General features: G+C 53.1%; 1 protein-coding gene across 1 annotated transcript in view; it reads left to right on the top strand.

Moving 5' to 3' along the window:
* The window catches only part of ALPL (alkaline phosphatase, biomineralization associated), a 56515-nt gene that overhangs the window by 20618 nt on the left and 11392 nt on the right, over positions 1-24505 (top strand). Inside the window, exons 2-6 of the mRNA XM_077775802.1 lie at positions 16793-16956; positions 20663-20782; positions 21119-21234; positions 22338-22512; positions 23523-23698. Coding sequence (XP_077631928.1) covers positions 16896-16956; positions 20663-20782; positions 21119-21234; positions 22338-22512; positions 23523-23698 — 648 coding nt within the window. The 5' untranslated portion in view covers positions 16793-16895. The remainder of the gene's footprint in view (positions 1-16792; positions 16957-20662; positions 20783-21118; positions 21235-22337; positions 22513-23522; positions 23699-24505) is intronic.

The following is a 24505-nucleotide window of genomic DNA, read 5'->3' as shown; positions in this document are numbered from 1 at the left end:
AACCACGTCCACAGGACGGGGCTTCACTTGCAGCAGCCCAGGAAGAAGGGGCTGTCCGGTTAGGTCAGAACCCACCAAGCGGGAGGTCCAGAAGGGAATGGGTGGTCGAATGACTGGAGGGCTGTCAGGTCCCTCCTGCTTCCTGCAGTCCCACGTGGCTGCTGTACTGCCCTGACTACTCCAGCAGACACCCGTGCCATCTGCCTGGGCTGTTGACGTCCCAGTGTGAGCGCCGGCTTGGTGGTTCGGGGTTCGGGGCATGTTGGGGGAGGATGTGTACACCGGGTAAGGCTTGACGCAAAGAGGCAAGAGCAGAGCTCAACTCCGAGTTTCTTTCCTATTCTAGTCTTTTCTACCACCCTAAAGATTATGCGGCGCTCCCTCTCCTGGCTGTAGCCACCAACCCTCTACATGCGCTAGTTTAAACCCTCCACTACATCTCCCCAGGAGATCCTGTTTTCTTAATTTCCTAGGATTAGTGACGCTTTGCTGTTTTGTTACTTTGAGGAAGAGGGTTCAGGAACCTTCCCTGGTTCCCAGAAGACCTCCATGCCTTCCCCTTACCGTTAGTTTTGCAACAGTGTGTGTTGTGGGCGCCGGGGTGGCTCAGTCAGTTAAGCATCTTACTCCTTCTTCTTATATATTTTTTGAGAAGAGAGAGAGACAGAGTGTGAGCAGGAGAGGGGCAGAGAGAGAGGGAGACACAGAATCTGAGGGAGGCTCCAGGCTCTGAGCTGTCAGCACAGAGCCTGACATGGGGCTTAAACTCATGAGCCATGAGATCCTGGCCTGAGTGGAAGCCTGGATACTTAACTGCCTGAGCCACCCAGGCGCCCCAGCGTCCGACTCTTGATTTTGGCTCAGGTCATGATCTTGCTGTTTAGTTCTCTCATGTTCATGAGAGAGATCGAGCCCCGTCTTGGGCTCTGTGCTGATAGTGTGGAGCCTGCTTGGGATTCTCTCTTTCTCCCTCTCTTTCAAAATAAATAAATAAATAAATAAATATAAATAAATACTTTAAAAAAGTGTATGTGGCACCCTTGTTCCCCACCAGCCACCACGTTCCCAGCTGGAGCACAATGGCTTCAATAGAAAAACAGCACACTGCTTAGGGGAGGCCACCAGAGCCAGCAATATCAGAACAGATGGACCAAGAGTTTTAAATGGGCATTAGATGCACACAAAAGAAATAAGGAAAGATATGGGGCGCCTGGGTGGCTCAGTCGTTAAGCGTCCAACTTCGGCTCAGCTCATGATCTCACCATTCATGGGTTAAAGCCCCGCATTGGACTCTGTGATGGCAGCTGAGAGCGAGCTTTGGATCCTCTGTCTCTTTCTCTGCCCCTCCCCACTCACTTTCTCTCCATCTCTCTCAAAAATAAATTAAAACATTAAAAAAAAAAAGAAATCAGGAAAGATAGTGGCAACATAGAACAGAAAAAGAATGTTAGAAAACTAAAAGAACAAAGTGAAATATTAAAAAAGTTGTTTTAAATCTTTATTTTATATTTGAGAGAGAGACAGAGTGTAAGCAGGAGAGGAACAGAGAAAGAGGGAGACACTGAATCTGAAGCCGACTCCAGGCTCTGAGCTGTCAGCACAGAGCCCGACGCGGGGCTTGAACCCATGAACTGTGAGATCATGACCTGAGCCAAAGTCAGATGCTTAACTGACTGAGCCACCCAGGTGCCCCCAGAGTAGAACATTCCTAGACTCCCTTTACCTCTGACTTGCTGACGTGAATAGTTAAGAGTAAAGGTTATGGAGTGGGGCCGCCTACGATCCCTTCCTGGGTTAGCACTTAGTGACTGTACTTCAATGCCTCTGTTTGCTAACCTAGCATCACGGTTAAAAGTTTGTACTTCAGAGTTGGACAGTTTGGGTTCCTAGTCCCAGCCCTACCGCTGTTTGCTGTGTGATCATAGGCAAGTGACTTAACCTCTCTGTGCTTTTTTTCCCCTCTTCTGTAAAAGGGGGTTGATACTCAGGGTGCCCACCTCGACATGTGAGAGCACAATGAATGCAGCTATTGTTCTGCTGGTGGTGGTCATTCACCATTATGCAAACTTCTCTATTTAGTCAACAAATTCTTGACTGTGTCCTGCTAAATGTTTTCTAAATACACTCCCTATTCAATTTTAACAGATACTCTCCCTTGCATCTTATCTTTACAACAACCTTGCAAGATGGGGATGACTAACCTTGTTTGACAGATAAGGAACTTCCAGCCCCAGAGGCAAAGTCACTTTGAAAGCTGTACTGGCAGGACTTAACCCCTGTCCATCTTCTCCATGGCCAAGGTCTTTCCCCTATGCTCCAGTGTTCAGAAAGATTAGATGGGGGTTTTGGGGATTACCGGACAAATCCAGATGGGAAGGCTCAGTGAGAAGCTCCTCCAGCCCCCACCACATGTATTCCAGCTGTCTGCCTGCCCTTGGCCATACACAAGATGTCTTTTGTAGGTTTCATGCAAATGTGGGTTTAGAAGTTAATTGAGGAGGCAGAACACGGGTGGGTTGGACAATTAGGGGCTCATATGACCTGGGGTAGAGAGCCAGGGGGCTCTGGGAAAGGGAGGGGGACTCTTGAGGCCAGGGAATCAGCAAAGAGGAGGACTGAGTTTCACCCTAACTGAGTTTCGACAAGCCCGGAGCCGGAGATAGAAGGCGAGGCTTGTGGAAGCAGAGTGAGCCTTGCCAAGAGGCAGCTCCAGAGGGAGGCTCTGGGGTTGAACCCTGGCCTCTGTCCTCCTGCGGGTCTGGGCATGTGACTCCACCTCTGCGAGCCCAGGTTGCATCACCTGCAAAAAGGCTGCTAGTGCCATTTGGTAGAGTTAGGGGAGAGGGCATGGGGAGCCCAGTAACCCCTGGTTAGATTAGCATATGCAGGTGGACCCGAGATTTAATCCTGAAGCTTCCTGAAGTTTCCTTATCCAGTCTGGGAATCACATGCTCAGCTGTGTGGGATTATTGAGAAGCCACGGAGTGAGTAGTTCTGCGTGAGCCTTTCTCTGACCTCTATTTAAAACTGCAAACACCATCTCCTCCTCCACCTCCCCGCCTCCTTTTCCTTTGGCACACTTGCCACCACCCTGGCATCCTACTGACTTTGTTTTTTCTTTTTGGTCTCCTCACGCCAGCAGCCGGGATTGGGGTTGTTTGGTTCAGCACGTAGAACAACCTCCAGCTATAGTAGGTGCTCAGTAAATAGCAATCAACTGATTGTTGGTTGGATAACTAGTAGGGTAGGGCCCTAGTGTAGAGGGGAAGGGTCAGTATCAGTTGGATCTTGGAAATGTAGGGTAGAGGTTGGGACAGCTTGCTTGAGGTGCCCAGGCTGCCTGGGAAAGCATCTGGGGCTTCGGAGCCTAGATTTCAGGGTGGTGCCTCGTCCCTCTCTGGTCCCAGCCAGCAGGAGGTGAGTCCCATAGGATAGTAAAGGTTTGGGGCTGAGTACTGGGGTTTCTTGAGGAGCTAAGAGCCTCAGGCAAACAGGAAGCCTCATGATAGTTGGCTTTCTTCTTTTTATTGAATTTTTAAATTCTTGTGTGTATGTGTTTTGTTGTTGTTGTGTTTTTTGTTTTTTTGTTTTTTTAACTAATCTCTGTACCCAGTGTGGGTCTTGAACTCACAGCCCTGAGATGGAGAGTTGCTGGGGCACCTGGGTGGCTCAGTTGGTTGAGCATCTGACTTCGGCTCAGGTCATGATCTCGCGGTTCATGAGTTCAAGCCCCTCATTGGGCTCTGTGCTGACAGACTGGAGCCTGGAGGCTGCTTTGGATTTTGTGTCTCCCTCTCTCTCTGCCCTTGCTCCTGCTCTCTGTCTCTGTCTCTCTCAAAAATAAATAAACTTAAAAAAAAAAACAAGTTGCACGTGCTACCAACTGAGCCAGCTAGGTGCCCCATTTCTTTACCTTTTTAAACCACCCTGACTTCCCCTAAGCAGAATAGACTGCTTCAAAGAAATGACAGCCCCCAATGCCAGCCCTGCACCCAAAGGCCTAGGAGAAAAAGCACTGGGCTTGGGGCTGGGCAGATCGCAGAGCCGGGCCTGGCCTCGCCCCTCTTTAGCAGAAGGATCTTGGGCAGGTCACTTCACCTCTCTGTGTTTCCTCTGTGAAATGGGTATAGCAGTATTTCCCCTGTACTCCAACTTTCCAGGGTTTTTGTGTAAAACCCAGTAAAAATGTGTATTATGACCAGTCTTCACTAGACCAAAGGGCCTACGAGGCAGAACTTGCACCTGCAGCCCCTAACACAGCGCCGGGCATGGTAGACACTTGGAACGTGGTGATCCTAAAGCTCGAGTCCACTGACAACAACTTTTGGAAGGGCAGGGTCTCAGTCCTGCCTGGAGTAGGGTTGTTAGACAGGCCCTGCCCAAGGATCTCCCAAGGTTGTAAGGGCTTATATAGATTCAGAAAAGAAAACCTAACTTGTGTTCAGTTGGACTTTTATTTAGCCATGCACTTGAAGTTTACTGACCGCCTTTAACTTGTTTGCAAGATTTTCCCTTTGGTAGGGACAGCTGGCTTAGTGGGACAAGATGCAGTTGATTACATTATAAGGGGCTCAGAGAAACTGACCGAACTGGAGTTCTGAGGTCAGATTGTTCCAAGTAACAGGAAATCCAAGGCAAACAATAAGGGGTATTAATCGGCTCCTGTAACCTGGATGTTCAGCACAAGCTTCAGGCATGGCTGCATCCAGGGACTTGAGCAATGTTACCCAAGACTCCAGATTCTCTGAATGTTTCTATTTCACCATCTAAGGAGTTGCTTCATCTTCAGGCTCCACACAGTGCTCCTCGCCCTTACATCACACCATCCAGGTGGAGAGAGTCTTCTACTTTAAGCCACTCAGGACCCATCTGGAGCTGCTGGGGGTGAGATCAATCCCATCCAAATCACATGGCCAAAAGGGGGAGAGTTGCTGTCCAAGGAAACTGGGGTATTGTCAGGAAGGCGGGATGAATTCTGGGTGGCCAAAGATTACAGCAAACATCCACGATCGTCATCAGAAGTGGAAGGCCAGAGGAACATCTGCATAGAGCTTTACAGTTTGCAAATTTCCTCCCTCCCAAGAGGCTGACATTGGAGGCAGAATGGCATTTATTATACCTGCTTCACAGATGAGTATTTGGCCAGGACACTGACTTGTACGCCCCGCCCTGCCCTTGCCCATCTCAGCCTCTCTGAGGAGTTATAAACCCACGAAGGCTGACCTGGGAGGGAGGGAGCCAATGTGACCAGCCAGGGCCCCTTCCCTTGTGGAGGCAGCCCAGGGCACGTTGGTCAGGGGCGGACGCCTGATTGGGGACCTCCGGTGGGGTGGTGAAGCAGGGGCCGGGCGCATACACTATGGGCATCCAGCAGCACTCACAGCCGGGACTCCAGGATGCACACGGACACGGGCAGAATGAGATCACCCGGCTCACTGACGCGAGGCTCCCCTACCCAGGGGTGGCTGGGGCCTCCGCTGTGCCATCGGTGATGGAAGCCGTCCTGGCAGATGACAGGGATGGCGGTAGCGAGCTGGATGTGGAGCCAGCCAGGCCTGGCCTGGATCCCGGCTCTCCCACGCGGTTGCTGTGTGACTCTGCTTCTCCCGCCCATTTCCTGAGTCTCAGTTTTGTCTTCTGACACAGAGCTGATAACTCCCACCTCCCAGGGTCCTTGAAAGGCGGAACCAAAAACTCCAGCACATAGTAGGTGCTCCATTAAGCGTGTTTCCCCTTCCGTCTCCATAGCGTCCCGTTAATAGCTGTGTGACCTTGGCCAAGTAACTGAACTTCTGTACAGTGGGAGCAACCATAGCACATGCAAGAGTGTTGCTGTGAGGGTGGGGCGAGTCGGTGCATGTGAAGCACTTAGAACGGGGCCTGGCATGCTCGCTGTGCCCATTACTACCAGCTAACATTTACTGAGTGTTTCACGGGCCAAGCCCTGGCCATTTATCTTCCGGTTTTGGGTCGTATTCTCATGCTTACAATCGCACAGCGACATCAGCACTCAACTGTGATGATCTGCCTTGCACAAGAGAGGAAACTAAGGCCCAGAAAGGTGAAGTGATGCGCCCACTGTCGTGAAACTAGTAAGCCGTGGGGACTCTGCCGAGCTATGCACGCTTGGGTGGGACCCTCGCTTCCGCGGGCCCAGGCTTCCTGTCGGGGAGGGGCGGTGGCTCTGCTCTGATACCTCCTGGGGTCACCGGGCATAGCGGCAGAAGCTTCCTCCTCCTGCTGCTCGGAGGTTCTCTGGGAATGTAAGGAACGCTGTTATCCAGGGCCAGCTGCAGAGCGCTATCTCTGGAAACATCCGTGTCCTCTTTGCTCTGACGCGAGCCGGGGGATTGCGACGCCCTCCTGCACATGCCACCCAGGGATGCTGCTTGTGTTGGCCGCCACCCAGCAGGCTACAAGTTCACTGCCTGTCTCCCCAGTCCAGAGCTGCCGCAGCCTCTCTTCCGGCCCGTGCCTGCGGAGTGGCAGCTTCCTCTCCTAGGGGAAGGCTGCCAGGGTGCGTGGGCCTCGGGGGGCGGGGAGCAGAGGCCACGGAGGTCCAGTGACCTGCGCCAGCGGACCAGCTGGAGTAGGGGGTGGGGAGGAGGAGGGGCGTGCGTCTAGGGTGTCACAATGTGTGGCCCCGAGTAAGTCACTTCACCTCACCCCTCTTCTGTAAGTGGGGTTAAGGGGAACCCTCCCTCGGGGGCTGGGACGTAGGGAGTGCGTCCAAGAGCAGCCGCATGCGGTCCACAATGTCCATGATGTAGCGGGAACAAACGTAGTTCGTTTCCAGGCCCGTCTGCTGCTTGGGAGGTTTACACTTGGCCTTGGAAGACAGAAACATCCACAGGGAACATTGGATTCTGGCTTGGTCACTCACTGACTGTGTGACTCTGAGCGAAGGACTTAACCTCTCTGTGTTTCTGTTCTGTCACCTGTAAAACAGGGGTAATAGCGCCCATGTGGTGGCTTGTTGTAGGGATTAAATGAGGTGATAGAGGTAAAGTGGAACAATGGTTGCACGTAGTAAGGACTATGAAAAGGTTTGCTATTACTTAAGGCTACAATGACGAAGTGTGAAACCAGGGCTTTTTAGAATAGTCTCAGTTTGAATTGTTCTCTTCAACTGACACAAATCATTCATGTCTGGAATTCCAAGACACTGGCACCCACGCGAGGCCTCACAGACTGCTTTGTGCCTCCAGTCATAGCCCCCGAATTGTAGCTGGTTACTCTGGAGACTTGTTCCTGCTGCTGATGTGTTGTGTGACCCTGCGGACATCGTGTACCCTCTCTGTGCCTTCCTTTTCGTGTGGTCGATTGTGAGAGCAAGGATGGGACGGTCCTGTCTCCTGGTAGCACAGGGGCTCCTGTGCAGGAGTGCCGGGTGCAACACCACCCAAGTGCAGGGGGTGGCAGACACCTCACAGACACACAGCTCACGGCCCCTCCCCCGCCCCTCGCCGGCAGCTTTCGCTCCGCCCACAACAAGGTGGTCTGGGACAGAACAAGTCTTCTCCGTGGGATGGTAGAAGCCTGTGTGCCCATAGAGTGGCCGTCTCCGACCCCCCCACCCCCCGCTCCCAGGCCCCTCAGCCATCCGAGGTCCCAGGAATGCGTTTCTGGGCCCTGCCTCCCCGCCCCCCACTCCCCATCCCTGCCAGCTCTCCTCCTCCCAGCCGAACCTTGACTGGCTTCAGCCTTCTGCCCACAGAGCCACTTCATGGCATCAAGGCCATCCAGATGCCCCCAGGGAGCCCCAGAAAAGCTTTTGGCCACAGAACCCAGGCCTCTGGGGCTTCGGATTCCGGCTCTGCTGTGTGGCCTTGGGCAAGCGGCAGACCGTCAGAGCTTCGGTGTCCTCACCTGTAAGATGGGCTGGCATGTAAGTGGGCAGGGGACATGCAGGGTGTGCCCTTGACCCCCTGAGCTCGGCCGGAGAGGGGTGGCCTCGCCCGGGGTGCCCTCTCTCACCTCAGCCCCCACCATGCTTCCAGCCTCACTCTCCTCCCACTCTGTCTGTGGAACCTTCCTGGCTGATCCGGGGTGTTCTCTCCTTCTCCCCTTCAAGAGGAAAAGAATGCGTCGCACTGCTTCTGGGGGGTTGTCTCTTCCCGTGGGAAGGAGACATGGAGCCCCTTGTGCATAAGAGCCGGAGCCTCTACCCCTTCCTTTTCATGAAATCCCCCCTCCTGCCCGTGCAGCAGGCCTCCTGTGGGGCCTTTCAGACAACAGGTCTGTGGGAAAGCCCTGGGGGCAAACGGCTGCCTGGCCTTGCTGAGCGAGGGAGCAGCAGAGAGAGGTCAGTCTGTCCCTTTTCTGCTCCAGGCTCTTCTTACCCATCGTCCCCCCGCCCTCTAATCCTAGCTGCGGACTGACATTCACTGAACACTGACTGCCCTGGGGCCCGCTTGAATCCTGTGCACAGGATAGATGCACAGGATTCAAGCAATTAACTCACACAATCCTTACAGCAACCCTGCGGTTCCTATTAGCTCCCCCCCGCCACTTTGCAGACCCCACTTTGCATGGGGTCCTGTGGGGTCCGTGGCCCTTAGCTACTCTACCCGGCTCCGGAGGGGCAGAGGCAGGGTCTGAACCCCGTGGCCTGGCTGCACAGCTCGCTCCTACTGGTGCTATGTCTTCAGCCCCTCACTCCTGCCACCCTTTCGGCCCCCCTACCCACACTCCCTGGTGTGCCAGGCTCTGCCAGCCACAGGGCCACCCCCGGCAGCAGAGCTCACACCACAGGAAGGAAGTGGCAACCGATGGCTCTCGAAGGCTCTGCTAGAGGTGGCCAAGGGCTGGAGCTCCCCGGGTTCTGGAAGCTTCAGGAAGAGCCGGAACTACAGCATGGGCTGAGGCGGGGGCGCAGGGCAGCTCTGTGGACCTGAGGTCAAGGTGGACGCATGATGGGAGGGCTGCATGGAGCGGACAGCAGGGAACATTCTAGACCAGAGAACGCTGTGTACAGAGCTGCTGAGGCTGGAAGTGCTCAGGGGACAGCTGGTGTCTCAGCTGAGCCCCAAAGACAGCCGTGGCTTGGCAGCGAGCACAGTTGACACCGGGCCTCCTTGGGCACTCCCACGTCTGCTTTCTGCTGGGGGAGAGTGCCGTCAGCAGCTGAGGTCGGCGCCTTGCCCTGTCCCTGGCACCTGGCCCTCCACCCTCTGGGGAAGCCCCTCCTTGGGTCTGACCTGCAGCCCACTCTGACCACCACACATTCCTTCCTGAGCCCTATACCCAGAGGCTGCTTCATGGTGACCTTAAATAACTTACGTCAGTGAATGAATAAAGTCCTGGCCAGCAAGAGACGACAGACTTGGCTGAGAGAGGGATTCTGTGTCCCCTCTCTCTGACCCTGCAGCTGAAATGTTCCTCCCTGGGCAGCTGCCTCAGCCCAGTTTGGAGTTGTAGGCGGCTCCCAACCCCCATCCCAGTCTCCAGCCTGCTGGGAGCTCAGGGAGCATTAGTGCTTCCTGCAGCCACAGCTGCTTCTCTGAGCCAGGAAGGCCCAGCTGACAGCCCAGAGGGCACTGGCCTGTTCTGATCGTTCCCTGTGTGTGTGGGGGGAGTAGGAGCTGGGCAACCAGGGTAAGTCTTCTCTCTTTAGGCCTCAGTCTTCCCATCTGGGCAATGGGAACACTGTGTAAGGCAGTGTTTCCCAAACTAATCTGCTCACAGAATGACTCAGCACGTCCTGCCCTAGGACATTCTGACTGAGTAGGTCTGGGGGGTGGGGGGATGGGAATTTGGGGGTTGGTATGTATCTTTAATCTCCTTTTTAAATTTTGAATAAGTTGCACCCTTTTCTTTTTGTACCCTCCCTGCACTCACACCTCATCAGATCCTCACACCTAGGATGGGGGAAGGGGGGGGCTACTGACTCCTGAGTGGAGTTTTGCGTGCACTTTAAGTACCTCCCAATCATTGTCAAGCACCTCCACCACTCATATTCTTTGAAGTCTGTCTCCACCCCTCCCCACCCCCTAGGAAACCTCTTGGAATTTGGGCTTTTTCTACCTTTGCCCCAGGTGATTCCCGTAGCCTGGTTGCTTTGGGAAATGCTCTCCAAGGACCCACCACAGCCCAGACTTTCCAGGTCAGTGACTTCTAGCCTGGAGGCTCCCTAAGGACCGATAACTGATAACTGCCTTCCTGCCCAGCCGGTTAAGGCTAGGGAGCTCAGGGGGATACTACTCCCTGAGCCTTCTATTGATATATGAGGCTGGTGGGTGGGGGAGCCTTAGAGGGGTCCCACCCTGGGAGCTGGGTGGGGCCGGGAGGGTCTCTGGGTGAGCTGAGAGACCCTCTCTCCAGTGGTGGAGAGAGCCCGTAGCAGGTGTGACCTCTGAGTCGGTGTAAGGAGTCCTATGCAGGGCATGGCTCAGCACCTGTCATCTGTGTGAGCCTAGATCATTGCCACCACCGTCTGCCCCCCGCACCCTAATACTGCCCAGGCTACTCTTCCCTCGTTTGGGAAGGGGGACAAATTATCTAGCTCAAGGTTGTTAATGAGGACTAAACGAAGGCCCGGTGTGTCGAGCGGAGTCCCGTACAGCACGGGCACTCTCCTGAGTGAGCAGCGGGTGTTAGGGTCAAAGGTATGAGGACTGACCCAACAGCACACAGCTCGGGGAGGTGGGGCCAGACCCAAACGTGCTGGCTGTTATGACAGCCAACCAAATGGCTTTACTGATGAGTCTCAGTTTCCCTATCTGTCAATGGGGCCAATAAGCCAACCCTCTCTGTATCACTGCGGTGTTATGAGGGTCTGACACAATTTGAGTTAAGGGCCTGTTGAGAAAGACAGGGCTTTCATGGAGTGCTACCCCTGGATTTCCGGTGTTCATGGTGACCTTAGTGGCCTTTCTGGGATCATGCCTCTCTTGGCATGAGTGCTGAACTTGAGTGCTTTGTACAAGGACCTGGAGTGCTTTGTACCATGGGATCTGAGGTGTCCCAGGTAGCAGGAAAAGGCCTGGTCTCACGGGCATACAGGCTGGTGTTGCATCTGGGCTCTGGATGTGTCTAGTGGCTTCACTTCTCTGACCCTCAGTTTCTTTCTTTCTTTCTTTTTAATGTTTATTTATTTTTGACAGAGAACACATGGGGGCAGAGGGAGAGAGAATCTGAAGCAGACTCCTCGCTGGCTGTGAGATCACGGCCTGAGCCAATAGCGAGAGTGGACACTCAACTGACTGGGACACCCAGGCACCTCTAAGCCTCAGTTTCTGAATCTGTAAGATGGGAACTATAACCACCATTCTGACTTGATGAGATGTTGTTGGAACCCAAGAGGAAGGGTGATGGATAAGGAGAGGGGGACTTTGGAAGCAGAAAGGGACCCTCCGGGCAGGCAGCATCTCAGCTCCCTCCCGCCTGTGTGTGTCACAGGTGGCTCTGAGCCAGCGCCCGGCAGCCATTTTACTGAAGCCTCCTGGCCATCGTGCAGGGCTGGGGCTGTCCCAGTTCTGAGGTAGTGCAGGGGCTGGGGTCCCAGGCTATGGAGGTTGGCAGATTGGGGTTCAAATCCCAACTCTTAATGTCACACCTCTGAGCTTCTGTTTCCTTCATTTGTAAGCAGGGATGCTAGAGCCCATCTTATGGGGGGAGGCATACAGTTGGTGCTCAATAAGAATAGGGCCTCTTAACCTGGACATGAGTTCACCCTTCTGGCTGATCCAGTGCAGTCTCATTCCTGGCTTGTAAATGGGGTAGAACAGCCACTGTTGCTGCTTCAGAGGAACAGCCAGTCGTGGGCCGGGCCGGCCAGGCATCCCTTCCTTCTGTGCTTTTGTCCTGCAGGGTGCCCAGCACAATGGCTGGTACATAGCAAGTGCTTTTTCTACCCTGTTCGGTCAGGAATCTCCAAGATGATAGAGACCATATCTATCCTGTTCCCCCAGTGAGTCCTTAGTACTTAGAACAGAGCCAGGTACACAGCAGGTGCTCACTAAATGTTTGGGAATGAAGAATGGATGAACCAAGTTGAACAGGCATCAGATGGGGAAGGCCTGGCTTGGGGGAGGGGAGCCTCATGGGCTCTTCCCCACTCCTGTTTCATCCCTCCGGGGCTAATCCCCAAAGATTAACCCCAGGGAACAAGGCCAGGTCACAGCCACTGACTCAGGGCTTTGGAGCGAGCATCCAAGGCTAGTGTGACCAGGTGTGTACAGGGTACAGAAGGGCCCTCTTTGCCTCAAGATGACCCTTCTATCCCCCACCCTGGACACCGTCCTCACGGCGGTCCTCAGCTTCCTCCTCCTGATGCTGACCTTGAGCCTGCTCTTCTTTTTCACCTGTCGCCTGGCCAGGCCCCTCAGGTAGGAGAACTCACCGGGGCCCGATTCCCTCCCCTGCCAGATCTCCTGCCCGTCTGTCTACTGTCTGTTCTTGTGGAATAAAGGGCGGGCGGGCACTGGTCTCTCTCTTCCTCCGTGATGGGGAAACTGAGGCCCAGAGAGGCTGAGCCAGCCTGGGATTGAATTGCACTTGGCCACGGACTCGCTGAGATCCTTTGCTCGATTTCCTAAACTGTAAAGCGGGCTAACAATACTCGCCGTGAGGATTAAGTAAAATCCCAGATGTCAACAGTTAGCACAGTGTTCCGCACAACATGTGTGCCCAAGGAAAGCTAGTGATTTTTATCTATCAATTGTCTTGGACCTTTTGAGACCTAGCCGCCCAGGATTGGCTTTTTCCTGACCCCTAGGGACTCCCATGTCCTCTGCCTCAGGATACTGAGTCAGTACTCAGGGCCCAGGCCCCTCCCCTCTGCTCCCTCCTGACCTGCCAAGTAGCCATTCCCTTCCACGGGCCGGGCCGGAGCGGAGCGCAGTCAGGACTTCTGCATAATTGTCATGAATAATCAGGGCATGTAGCTGGGAGGTGGGGGGGCAGTGGGGCTGGCACACACTCGGAGGAGGCTGCACTCTGAGCTCGCAGAGCATTGGCAGAGGGTGGTGGGCAGCTCGGGCCTCTGCAACCCCAGGCTGGGCCCCACGGAGTCCATCACCATGGCGGTGAGAGAGCAGACTTAGAGACTCTGGGTGGGGGAGGGCTAAGGGGGGGGACCCAGCAGAGCGGACTCTGGCTTCTGAAGGGTTTCCTAGACTCCAGCCCCCTCCCCTTTCCGGGCAGAGGCAGTGGGAGAAGGCACCTGTCTGTCTCTAGGAAGGGGGAGGGGCGGGGCGGGCCTAAAGACCACATTCATGGGACCCAAATTCCAGAGCATTCTAGCCTGAATCCTGAAGTTAGCATTTACAGAGCTGCTTCAGGGTGCGCAGGGTTGGGGATTCAAAGATGGGGAGATGGTGTTTACTCTCGCAGAGCATCAGGCTAACAGAAGAGAAATAAGAATAATCACGCAGGCTGGATGAGCTCTTGAGATCTCCCGGGGCCACCCTTCACCTTTAGTTTTCTGTATTTTCTTGTTTGTATTGGATGTAGAGAGAATTAAGTCCTATTTCTCAGTGCATGGTGCGCTATCATGAGCCTTGATTTTTTTCACAAAGGAGATGATAGCAAATAATAATAACAGTAATAAAAAAGGAGATCACAGACTCCCTCAGTCCACTCCATAGGTTATTAGGGAGAAATCATGGTGAAAGTCGTCATAAACAATGAAGTGCAGTACACAGGTCATTTTCATGTTGTCCGTGTTTATAGATTATTTATAGATCATTTATGTACATTCTCAGAGTAGCATTCTTATTGAAGTATAGTATACACTCATACAGAAAAGTGTCCTTATCATACATTGACAGTGTATTGGGTTTTCAGATCGAATCCACCCATGTAACTCATTCACAGATCAGTCACAAGTCCTCTGTGCCCCCTCCAGTCTCCACACCCCCAAGTGTAACTTTTATCTTGTCTTCTAACACCTAGCTTGTCTTTATACTTTGTCGTGGGACTCACACTTATGTGCTCTCGAATCGGCTTCCTTCATTCAACCTTCCCTTTGCAAGATGTTGTATTTGTCCATACTCACTGTTGTCTAGTTTTCCATCCTGTGAACCCACGTAACGTATTTATCCATCCTGCTGAGGATGGAGCAGTCCTGAGGCCGTTACAAGCAGGGCTGGTGGGAATGTTCTCATAGATGTCTTTTGGTGAACGTGTGTGTGTGTGTGTGTGTATCTCTGTTGGAGGTAAGTGGATCAGAGGACATACGTACAGTGTCAACCTTTGTAGATGCTGTTGGTTTTCTTTTTCTTAATGTTTATTTTTGAGACATAGAGACCGCACAAGTGGGGGAAGGGCAGAGAGAGAGAGGGACACAGAATCTGAAACAGGCTCCAGCCTCTGAGCTGTCAACACACAGAGCCCGACGCAGGGCTCGAACTCGGGAACGGCATGTCGTGACCTAGGCCAAAGTCGGACGCTTCACTGACTGAGCCACCCAGGTGTCCTGGTGTCTGTTTTCCAAAGTGGCTGTACCAGTGTATACTCCTCCAGCAGCGAGTGGTTGCTCTAGTAATACCATCTCCTTGCCAACACTTGCATTTTCTGCACACACAAAGGAAGGATTTGGTGGTGATTCTTCCCTTCCCCCTACCCCCCTCCTTAGAGCATTAGCTTTCAAATGATGTCAATATTTACTGTGCCAAGCACTGGAGTATGAACAAACAAGGCAAAGTCCCTGCCCTTAGCAACTCCTATTGTGGTGACGGAGATGGAATTACCAGAGAAGAATTACTTTCAAAACAGGTACCTACACACAATGATTGGAGTGATAGGAAGTTCAGAGGTAGCAGACTGGAGTGAGTGGCCATCCTGAAGGCTTCCTGAAAGAAGGGGACTTTGGTTTTTAAGCTATTTGGAATGATATTGTAATGTATTGATATTGTATGATAATTTTTTAAAGTTTATTTTGAGAGAGCACATGTGAGTGGGGGAGGGACAGAGAGAGGGAGAGAATCCCCAAGCAGTCAGTGCAGAGCCCCATGCAGGGCTCCATCTCAGAAAGTGTGACATCGTGACCTGAGGCAAAACCAAGAGTCAGGAGGCTTATCTGACTGAGCCACCCACGTGCCCTGATACTGTATATCAATTTAATAACATGCTTTTCTGATGTTAGGGTTTACTCTCAAAACACTTGAAAACAAAGAAAAGAAATTGGGGAGCCCCTGGGTGGCTCAGTTGGTTAAGCATCTGACTTTGGCCCAGGTCAAGATCTCACGGTTTGTGGGTTCAAGCCCTGCATCAGGCTCCGTGCTGACAGCTCCGAGCCTGGAGCCTGCTTCCGATTCTGTGTCTCCCTCCCTCTCTCTGCCCCTCCCCAACTTGTGCTGTCTCTATGTCTCAAAAATAAATAAATATTAAAAAGTTAAAAAAAAAAGTTTGAAATCATCTGAAATCCCACCTCAGAGTTGAGTGCTGGTAGATGTCAGATGTAGAGTATTTCCTTCCAATTCCCGCCTGCCCCACTGTTCCCCCATCAAGCAGGGGTTTTAAGGGAGCCAGACGGATGTGGAAGAGAGGTGGTAAAGCATAGGGGTGCAATTGAATGGCACATTTGGTGACTGCTGGGTGTTTTGCGGGTGGGGTACCAGTGAGCCCTCACCTCTGGGCACTGAAATGCAGGGTGCACATTTTTAAGATTGAATCAAGATCCTCCTTTTTAGGGGCAGAGTGGTTTCTTATCTACTGTGACACTCAACGGTACAGTGTTGAGCGTGGCCGCCGTTGCCCATGACAAATGGAGTAATCATTGTTATCTGGGTTTTGGTGGAAGTAGTATTTTCCTGTGAAACTCTCTGCCATTTAAAATTTCTTCTCTTCCAGGAACATTTATGCACAACGGGGTTAGTACATTTCTCAGCTGCAATTGGGGTTATCCCTTGTGATCCTGACACTATGACCACAATTCAAAAACTTTTCTTGTGCCATTTCATACATGCTTATTTTAGGCAATTTGGGCGATTCAAAAAAATAATAATAAAAGAGAAGAGGAAATAATCATTCCTAGTCTTACTGCCCAGAGAAAACCACAGTTAATGTTTTGCTGTATTTCCTTCTAGTGTGTATGTGTATGTGTGTAACGGTTTTATTTATTTATTTTTTATTTTTTTTATTATAAAGGTAACATCTTTATTTGGGAAACATAGAAAAGACAATGAAGAAGCAATGGGGCCATCTGAAATGTCACCACCCAGAAATGGGTGCCCTTAGCAGCCAATCTTCCTGTACCTCAGTTCTATACCTTTTATATCTCTCACCATAAATGACAAGCTCTAGAAGAGAATGTGGCAAGTGCAGTTCTCTCTGTAAAAAAGGGTGAGCCCTATTGTGTCTTCAGTGTGCTTGGGACATAGGTAATTAAAAGACTAAAGACTGGTTCAGACCAGGGACCTGGGCGCTTGTTGGAAATGCACTGAGTCTGGGTGAGGGCAGGTGGATGCTGGGTCTATTTTAACAAGCCCTCTAAGAGCCCACAATGCAGCATGCGTTTTGGATAGCCCTACACAGAAGGACTGAACTCTGGTGGGTTCCAGGCTCCAGATGGACTGAAAGTGGGCGTTCACCTGGAAAATGGGGAAGGAACCATTTTGCCGCATGGAACGTGTGTATTATACATACGCAGCTGTATGGGGTTAAGCTTCTGAGGGAGGGACCATCGGTGTTTACAGCCTAGTACCCAGCTCTGTGCCAGGCTAGTGATCAGTGCTCAACAAATACTGAATGAATGCACAACAAATACTGAATGAATGTATGAGTCGATGGACAAATGAACTTGGGAGCTGTGGCCCACGTGTCTTTTTATTTTCCTTTTAATTTCTAGGATTGGAACATCGGTTAACATCTGACCACTGCCAGCCCATCCCACCCACCCACGTTGGTCATACCTCTGGGCCCAAGAGAGAAAGCAGATCTTGGAGTGCACCATGATTTCTCCATTCTTAGTGCTGGCCATTGGCACCTGCCTCACCAGCTCCTTAGTGCCAGGTAGGATGGCGGACCGGGCGGAAGGGTGGGGAAACCTGGTGTGGATGGGATAGGATGAGGGCAATGTCTATGTTGAGGGTCACAGAACTATCCAGGTTAATTAGCAGCCGCAGACAAGTGTTCACAGGGCAGGAGCCCGCAGATCTGCTACTGCGTGTCCCAATGCTGGACAGGCCACTCTTTTTTCTTTTTATATTATCCTCTTCCTTCATTGGGGCATAAAGTATTCCAAGTCTTAGGATGTTAAGTCTCCTGTTGGCTTTGTCTTTTTCACTCACCCTCATGGTGATACGTTTCCTTGTGGTTTGTAATTTTTGCTGGTGAATTTGATAGTTTTGTTTTCTGTTTGCTATTGGAGACTAACCCGGAAGTGGTGCAGTGCTATGTTGGATTCTTCAGCTAATTCTCGACAAGCTTTTGTGTTAATTCCTCAGTTTTGAGTTCGGCCCCCACTCCAGGCTCAGATCTGGAGTGGTGTCCACATTTCTAAGACTGGCTTTCTTTCTCCATCCCTTCCGTGGCTCCAAGGTAATACGCACACGCTACCAACCTAGGCCTGTATCTGGTCGGGCACCCCAGGGCCGCTCAGCAGCAGCCCCAAGTGGGAGAAGGGAGCCCACCCTGGCTCAGTCCATTATGCAGCTTGAAGTTCCTCGTTGCCCTCCCAGAATCTTAGTGTCTCCTTCTGCCGGTGGAGACAGTAATTTCTTACCCTTACGTCTGTTGTAAGAATCACACGGTACAGTCAGTGTTAGGCAGGGAGTGAGTGCTCTTAGGAAGAATATTTTCTTCTTTTGAGAAGGGGCAGGGGCAGAGAGAGAGGGAGACACAGAATCCAAAGCAGGCTCCAGGCTCCAAGCTGTCAGTACAGAGCCCGACGCGGGGCTCCAACCCACGAACCACAAGATCATGACCTGAGCTGAAATCGGACGCTTAACCAACAGACCCACTCAGGTGCCCCAAGAATATTTTCAACAGATGAGGAAATTAGGGTGCAGGGAAGGGACTGGCCCTCCCTGGGGAGAGAGTCAGAGCTAGGGATAGAACCGAGAGCTGCTGGATCCCCAAGCCATCACCCCCTCTGCGATCCCATGAGGCCTTTCGCGATGTATCCTTGGGGACCAGCGGTGGCTTGGGACCAAGTCCCTTCTTTCTCCACACTCACAACCCACCTGGGTGAAAGGTACACAGATGGATGAGAAGTGGAAAGATGAACAAGTGACAAAATGAAAACTCTTCAAATATTCAGCAATTCGATCTTTTGTATTTGTTCCTTTTTAGCCATTCCGATGGGTGTGTGTGCAGTGGTGTTGCATTGTCCTCTCTCTGTTTTTAAAATTAGGTATAACTTACAGGAAAGTGCACCAATTTCAGATGTATGGCTTGATGAGTTTTTACATATTTAATGCTCTTCACCACCCAGATTAAGACAGAACTCTGGGCTTTCCTGTGTGCTCCCCAACCAACCCCACCCTCCAAGCCAAAGGAAGTGACATAGGCTCACTCCTGCCACCATAGAGGAGTTCTACCTGTTTTAAACTTCACGTGAATGGAATTACACAGTATGCATCGACAAGCACTCTTCGCATGGCATTATATTCTGAGCATTTGTGCGTGTCATTTAATGTTCTCCAAAAACAATGACCTTTTGATGTTTGGTTGTCCAAAGCCACGATTGCTTAAGTCAGTCCTCTGACAATGAAGTTGGTCTGACCTCCACTAAACCCTTCTCAGGGTCAGGCCCTGGGGTGGCTCTGGTGAAAAAGACAAGTCTCTCAGTCTCACAGGGACCAGCCATAGCGGGGAAACTGGCAAACCGGGATCAGAGCTTGAGTCAAGATGAAGGAAGAGGTGCAGAGCACGCCGATGCCAGTCTAGCCACTGGGGGTCTGCCAGGCTGTTGGACAAGGGGAAGGGCGGGGAGGGCCTGGTTACAGGAAAATCAGGACAGCAAGAAGTTCATCACCACCCAGATGGCACCCAAATGGCCAAAGAAGCTCCTTAACCAAAGCCTTGCCACTGTGGTGGGCATGGAGGGAGGCAGGCAGGAGAAGGGAGCCAGCCCTGAGCCGGCAGGATCCCCGATCAAAACCACTGGCTCTGGCATTTGTTGAGATGTCATCTCAGTCCTAAAACTGCCTATGCCCTCCTGTTTTCCTGAGGGGCAGAAAGTCAGAGGGGGAGAACTTGCCTAAAGATATACAGCTGGGTAGAAGGGCCGAGGCTCTCCAGACTCCAGCTGGGGGCTCCGCCTGTGGCGTCTGAAATTGGTGAGCTTGGCAGACATTTTCAGAAGAGCGGCAGCACTGGAGGCTGCCATGGTGAGGAGGTAGGTGGGCTCAGTTCCCGGGCCTCTGCTTGCAAGAGAAAGATATTCCACGGGGCGCCTGACTCTTGGCTTTGGCTCATGTCATGATCTCATGGTTCCTGAGACTGAACCCCGCGTCGGGCTCTGTGCTGACAGCATGAAGCCTGCTTGGGATTCTGTCTCCCTCTCTCTCTGCCCTCCCCGCTTGCTCTCTGTCTCTCTCTCAAAATAAATAAAAATAAACTTAAGGGATGCCTGGGTGGCTCAGTTGCTTAAGCGTCCGACTTCGGCTCAGGTCATGATCTCACACTTCGTGGGTTCAAGCCCCGCGTCGGGCTCTGTGCTGACAGTTCAGAGCCTGGAGCCTGTTTCTGATTCTGTGCCTCCCTCTCTCTGAGCCTCCCCTGCCCGCACTGTCTCCCTCTGTCTCTCTCGGAAATAAATAACACATTTAAAAAATTTTTTTAATAAAATAAAAATAAACTTAAAAGGAAAAAAAGGGGGGTCCCAGGTCTGGCATGGAATTGGTGGGGGTGGGGAATGTTGATCTCCTGGGGGTCAGGAAATCAGTTGATTGAATCCAGTCCTCCTGGTGACCCTGAGAGGGAATAGACAAAGAACCACATCTGACAGGGAAGGAAATGGGGGCTCAGGGAGGTGACTTGCCACACGGGGGTATTTGGCATAGCTGTGGTTTCAGTGGAGGCCTGTTGGACACTACTGTTGTGTTCTTTCCACTGGAGAGCTCACTACTGGACACATAGGCGGAGAGGCGGGAGGGCAGAGAAGACCATTCCTGGTTCCCGGTTTTTCTCAAGGTCAGGGACACAGAACATCCTCTTTGCTAACAGGAATGAGATTTGTGCGTGGCTGCTTTAAATTTGATTCATTAAACAGAAGGCAAGGCCTGCTTTCCAGTACTGCCATCAATGCTGTTGCTAACTCAGGTTTCTGCCGACTTTAATGAATAAGCCAAGTGGGGTTGATAATTGATGCTGAGTACATCTGGGGACTCCTTCAGGTGAAAGTAGTTTGTTCTCTCGGACAGATTAAACATTAGCCTCCTTCCTGATTGTGCTTGCACAATCCATTTGCTACCTTAGCAGAATATCTCTGTTGGCTGGAAGGCAGGCGACAGCGTGAGTTTCGGAGAGTGGAGCCAGAGCTGTGTGGCCTTGGGCAAGTTGGTTGGCATCTCTGGGCCTTGGTTTCTTCAGTCTGAGACGTGGAGAGAAGGCCCAGGGCCCACAGGCTTGTTTGGAGGGTAGGACTGGCAAATGTCGACCAGCCACATGGTGGCCTGCCCTCAGGCACGAGAAGCTGGGGGGTCTGTAAGGTCTGAGGATGGGAAGCCGCCCCCCATCCTTGCCAGATAACTCTGCCTCTCTGTCTATGCAGAGAAAGAGAAAGACCCCAAGTACTGGAGAGACCAAGCTCAGCAGACCCTCAGAAATGCCCTAAGACTTCAGAAGCTCAACACCAACGTGGCTAAGAATATCATCATGTTCCTGGGAGATGGTGAGGCCTGAGGGCCCAAAGGAGAGGGCCGGGTGGGGGCACCGAGGGAAGGGCCCAGGGAGCCACACCGTATAGAAGAGGCTGGGGCCCCGGGAAGCATGTTTAGGAGGATGGGGGTCCAGGCTGGGGACCCAAGAGGTCTGCTCTGCCAGGCAGTCTCTGAGGGTCTGGGGAGGGAAGGGAAAAAGGGGCCCCGCGGTCTCATTTACAGAGCCATGCCCCGGTGCCCACTGCCCAGCCAGCCCTGGCAAAACTAGAGAACTATAGGTGCCAGAGATGGAGAGGCAGGTGGCCGGAGAGAGAGACTGATCCCCTCCATCCCTTCCCCTGACACAGGGATGGGTGTTTCCACGGTGACGGCCGCCCGCATCCTCAAGGGTCAGCTCCACCACAGTCCCGGGGAGGAGACCAGGCTGGAGATGGACAAGTTCCCTTTCGTGGCCCTCTCCAAGGTGAGCTCCGCCCGGGCCCGCAGCACCGAGGAAGGGCAGGGGAATCAAGCCCTGCAGGCAAGGGAATCCGCCCTCCTGGGGTCTCCATGGCCCCCCTGGGGAATGGGGGTGGCAGAGCTGCTTCCCAAGACTTTATTTTGAGGGTTTTAGTCATTGATTTAAAAACCGATTAAAGAATGAAGCGCCCAGAAGGAAGTGCGCATGCGCGTGCCCGTGTCTGTGTGACCAGCGTCCAGGCTGAGAAATTGAACATGACAGCAGCCAGCAGTTCCCCAGCCCTCCTCCAGTCCCTTGTCCCCTCTGACCCCACTGACTTCCAACACCACAGAGGAATCGCACAGTTCATATGCTTCTGCGCCGGGTCCGTTGTGTTCATTCTCCCTTCCCCCCTCCGCCCGCGCCTCCGGAAGTGAATTAGATTACCAACTCTGGCTCTTGTTGCTGGGGTCGTAGGTGGTGGTGCTGGTGGCACTGTAATAAAGATCCCCTGGACCCTCTGGGTCAGGCCCGGGGCTCACTGCTGGGGGAATGGCAGGGACTGGAATGTTTTCTGTGGCTCTCAGGCTGGTGGGAAGGAAGACCGGCAAAGAGTTTCAGGATCTCAGCTAGAGGTCTGAATGGGGGAGGGGAGCTCTTCCCCATGTCCCCATTCTAGACCTGCTTCTGTTCCCTTCCCTGCCTTTCCCCCAATTTCCGCCACCTCACTTTTTTAGGTGAGTTGCCGCCCTGCCCCTCGTCCTCCCCTCGCACCCACCCCCCTTGCTCTGGGACTTACCTGCTTCCTCTCTCCCTTGCTGGCTCCCATAGCCCCAGACCCAGACAGAGGGCTGAGTGACCCAGCCCCCACTTCTCTGTATGTTGGAGGGTTGTATTCACCCCTTCCTGCTGCCCTGGCTGCCAGGGCACAAGGAGTGGGGGGCAGGAAGCAGGCAGCTAGGTGACACTACGGCTCTGGGGGACCTCCATAGGAAGCAGGGCTCAGCCAAGGCCATAGGAGGCCTCTCTGTCTCCATCATGCCCCAGTCCCCATGGTGTGATTGGGGGTGAGATGAAGGCCACCAGCAAGGTCTGGCCAACTCCTGACTCTGCTTTCCCATCCGCAGACATACAACACCAACGCTCAGGTCCCTGACAGTGCAGGCACTGCCACTGCCTACTTGTGTGGGGTCAAGGCCAATGAGGGCACTGTGGGGGTGAGTGCAGCCACCCAGCGAACCCAGTGCAACACAACTCAGGGGAACGAGGTCACCTCCATCCTACGCTGGGCCAAGGACGCTGGTGAGTGGGGGTAGTGGCAGGGAATGGGGCCTGGCTCTGTCTGGGCCTCAGTCTGCCCCACTGTATAATGGGGAGAGGGCAGAGAAAGATGGTCTCCAGGGGCTCTTCCAGCTCCAATGTCTCAGCGTCTGTGAGATGTTTACGGGATCCCTTCCATGACAGGGTGGGCTAGTGGCTTCAGGGGGTTACTCAGCTGTGGGGTCTGGTCTTGGCGCCTTTTCCTGAGTCTATTTATTTGACTATAAAATGCACATGAAAACCTCGCCCCTCATACATCTGGTGTGATGAAAGTAAGGGACTTAGCCTGGTGGGAGTTTAGTGTCTACTCCTCCCTTCCTCCCTGGAGCTGGGGGAGGCCCTTGCCCATGTCGCAGGAACTCTGGGGGGTGGCACCTGGGTGGCTCAGTCGGTTGAGCATTCAACTTTGGCTCAGGTCATGATCTTCGTGGGTTCAAACCCCGCTTTGGGCTCTGTGCTGACAGCTAGCTCAGAGCCTGGAGCCTCCTTCAGATTCTGTCTCTCTCTCTCTCTCTGACTCTCCCCTGCTCATGCTGTCTCTTTCTCTCACACGCAAACACATTTTTAAAAAAATTTAAAAAAAAAAGGAATTCTGGGGTCAGAGTATAAGGTTGACTGAGAAAGTGACAGAGCCACACCGCCTGAGGGCTCCTAGGAGAGCCCCTGTGTTCTTGCAGGGGACCCGGAGGCCATCCTACAGGAGGGGGTTCCGTGGGGTGCATGATAGAAGGGAGGATTCTGGCCCATTTGCTCACAGCTCAAGTGCCCTCAAGAAGGGGCGGGTCACAGATGCAGACTGAGCTGTGCTGCCCAGATATTCGGAAGCCACCACTCCCCCTCCCAACCCCTTCATTCAGTAGTGGTGGGGAGACTGAGGCCCAGGCAGTCAGTTGAACTGACGGAAGGCCAGCCTTTAGTCAGGAGAGGGGGGGAAGACAGCTGGGACGCCCCTGTCCCCAGACGAAGCCCACCTGTCCTCTCCCGCACACCAGGCAAATCTGTGGGCATCGTGACCACCACGAGAGTGAACCACGCCACCCCCAGTGCCGCCTACGCCCACTCTGCTGACCGCGACTGGTACTCGGACAACGAGATGCCCCCGGAGGCCCTGAGCCAGGGCTGCAAGGACATTGCCTACCAGCTCATGCACAATGTCAAGGACATCGAGGCGAGTGTGGGGTGTAGCCCGATCGGGCACGGGCGGGCTGGTGAGGCGGGGCCTCCGGTGGGCCTCGGGCCCCTGCTGGCGCAGGGAAAGCAGCCCGGCCAGGCTGCCCACACACCTGGGAGGCTCCCAGCCCATTAGAGGATTTGCGGTTGGGGCAGGGAGGCTGGAGGCTTTCTCCGCGGTGGGGCTGAGGGATAAACCCTGATGTGGCCGCCACCACACCCGAAGAATCAGGCGCCCGGGGATTATTCTGTGAATTGGAATCTGGCGCTGCACCACCAGCCCCCCGTCCCCCCCCAGGAGAGGTAGGGGTGACACAGTGGCCATCTGAGGGTGATACCTGCCCTGCACATTCGCACACGCACTGACAGGCACATGCGCCATGCACTCAAGCAGCAAGCCCAGGGAAAGGGTGGTATGGGCAATGGTTAGCACAGGCTCTCATTTTTAAACTTCCTGGCTTCACATCCTTGCTAGCTGTGTGACCTTGGGTCAGGTACTTAACCTCTATGGCCATTCCTTTTACAACCCGTTTGTGAAATGTACCCTTACCTCGTAAGCCCATTGTGAGATCCAAAGAAAATAATCCCTCAGAGCTGAGTACGGCCTGACACCCAGTGAAGGCTCACACAGTGGTCGCCTTATGCAGGAGCCAGATGCCCCTGCCCTGAACCAGCGCTTTGGCAGACCGAGCTGGCTGGTGGGCGCAGGTGCACACACAGAGCCTGGATACCATCCTCTCGGTGCTCCCTATTCTGTTCTTACGTGGGAACATCTGGCTGGTTCCTTAGGCTCTTGTTACCCACT

This window comes from Crocuta crocuta, unplaced genomic scaffold (genome assembly GCF_008692635.1).
Source record: "Crocuta crocuta isolate KB4526 unplaced genomic scaffold, BGI_CrCroc_1.0 scaffold127, whole genome shotgun sequence".
NCBI lineage: Eukaryota > Metazoa > Chordata > Mammalia > Carnivora > Hyaenidae > Crocuta > Crocuta crocuta.
This window is presented reverse-complemented; position numbering and strand designations above follow the sequence as displayed.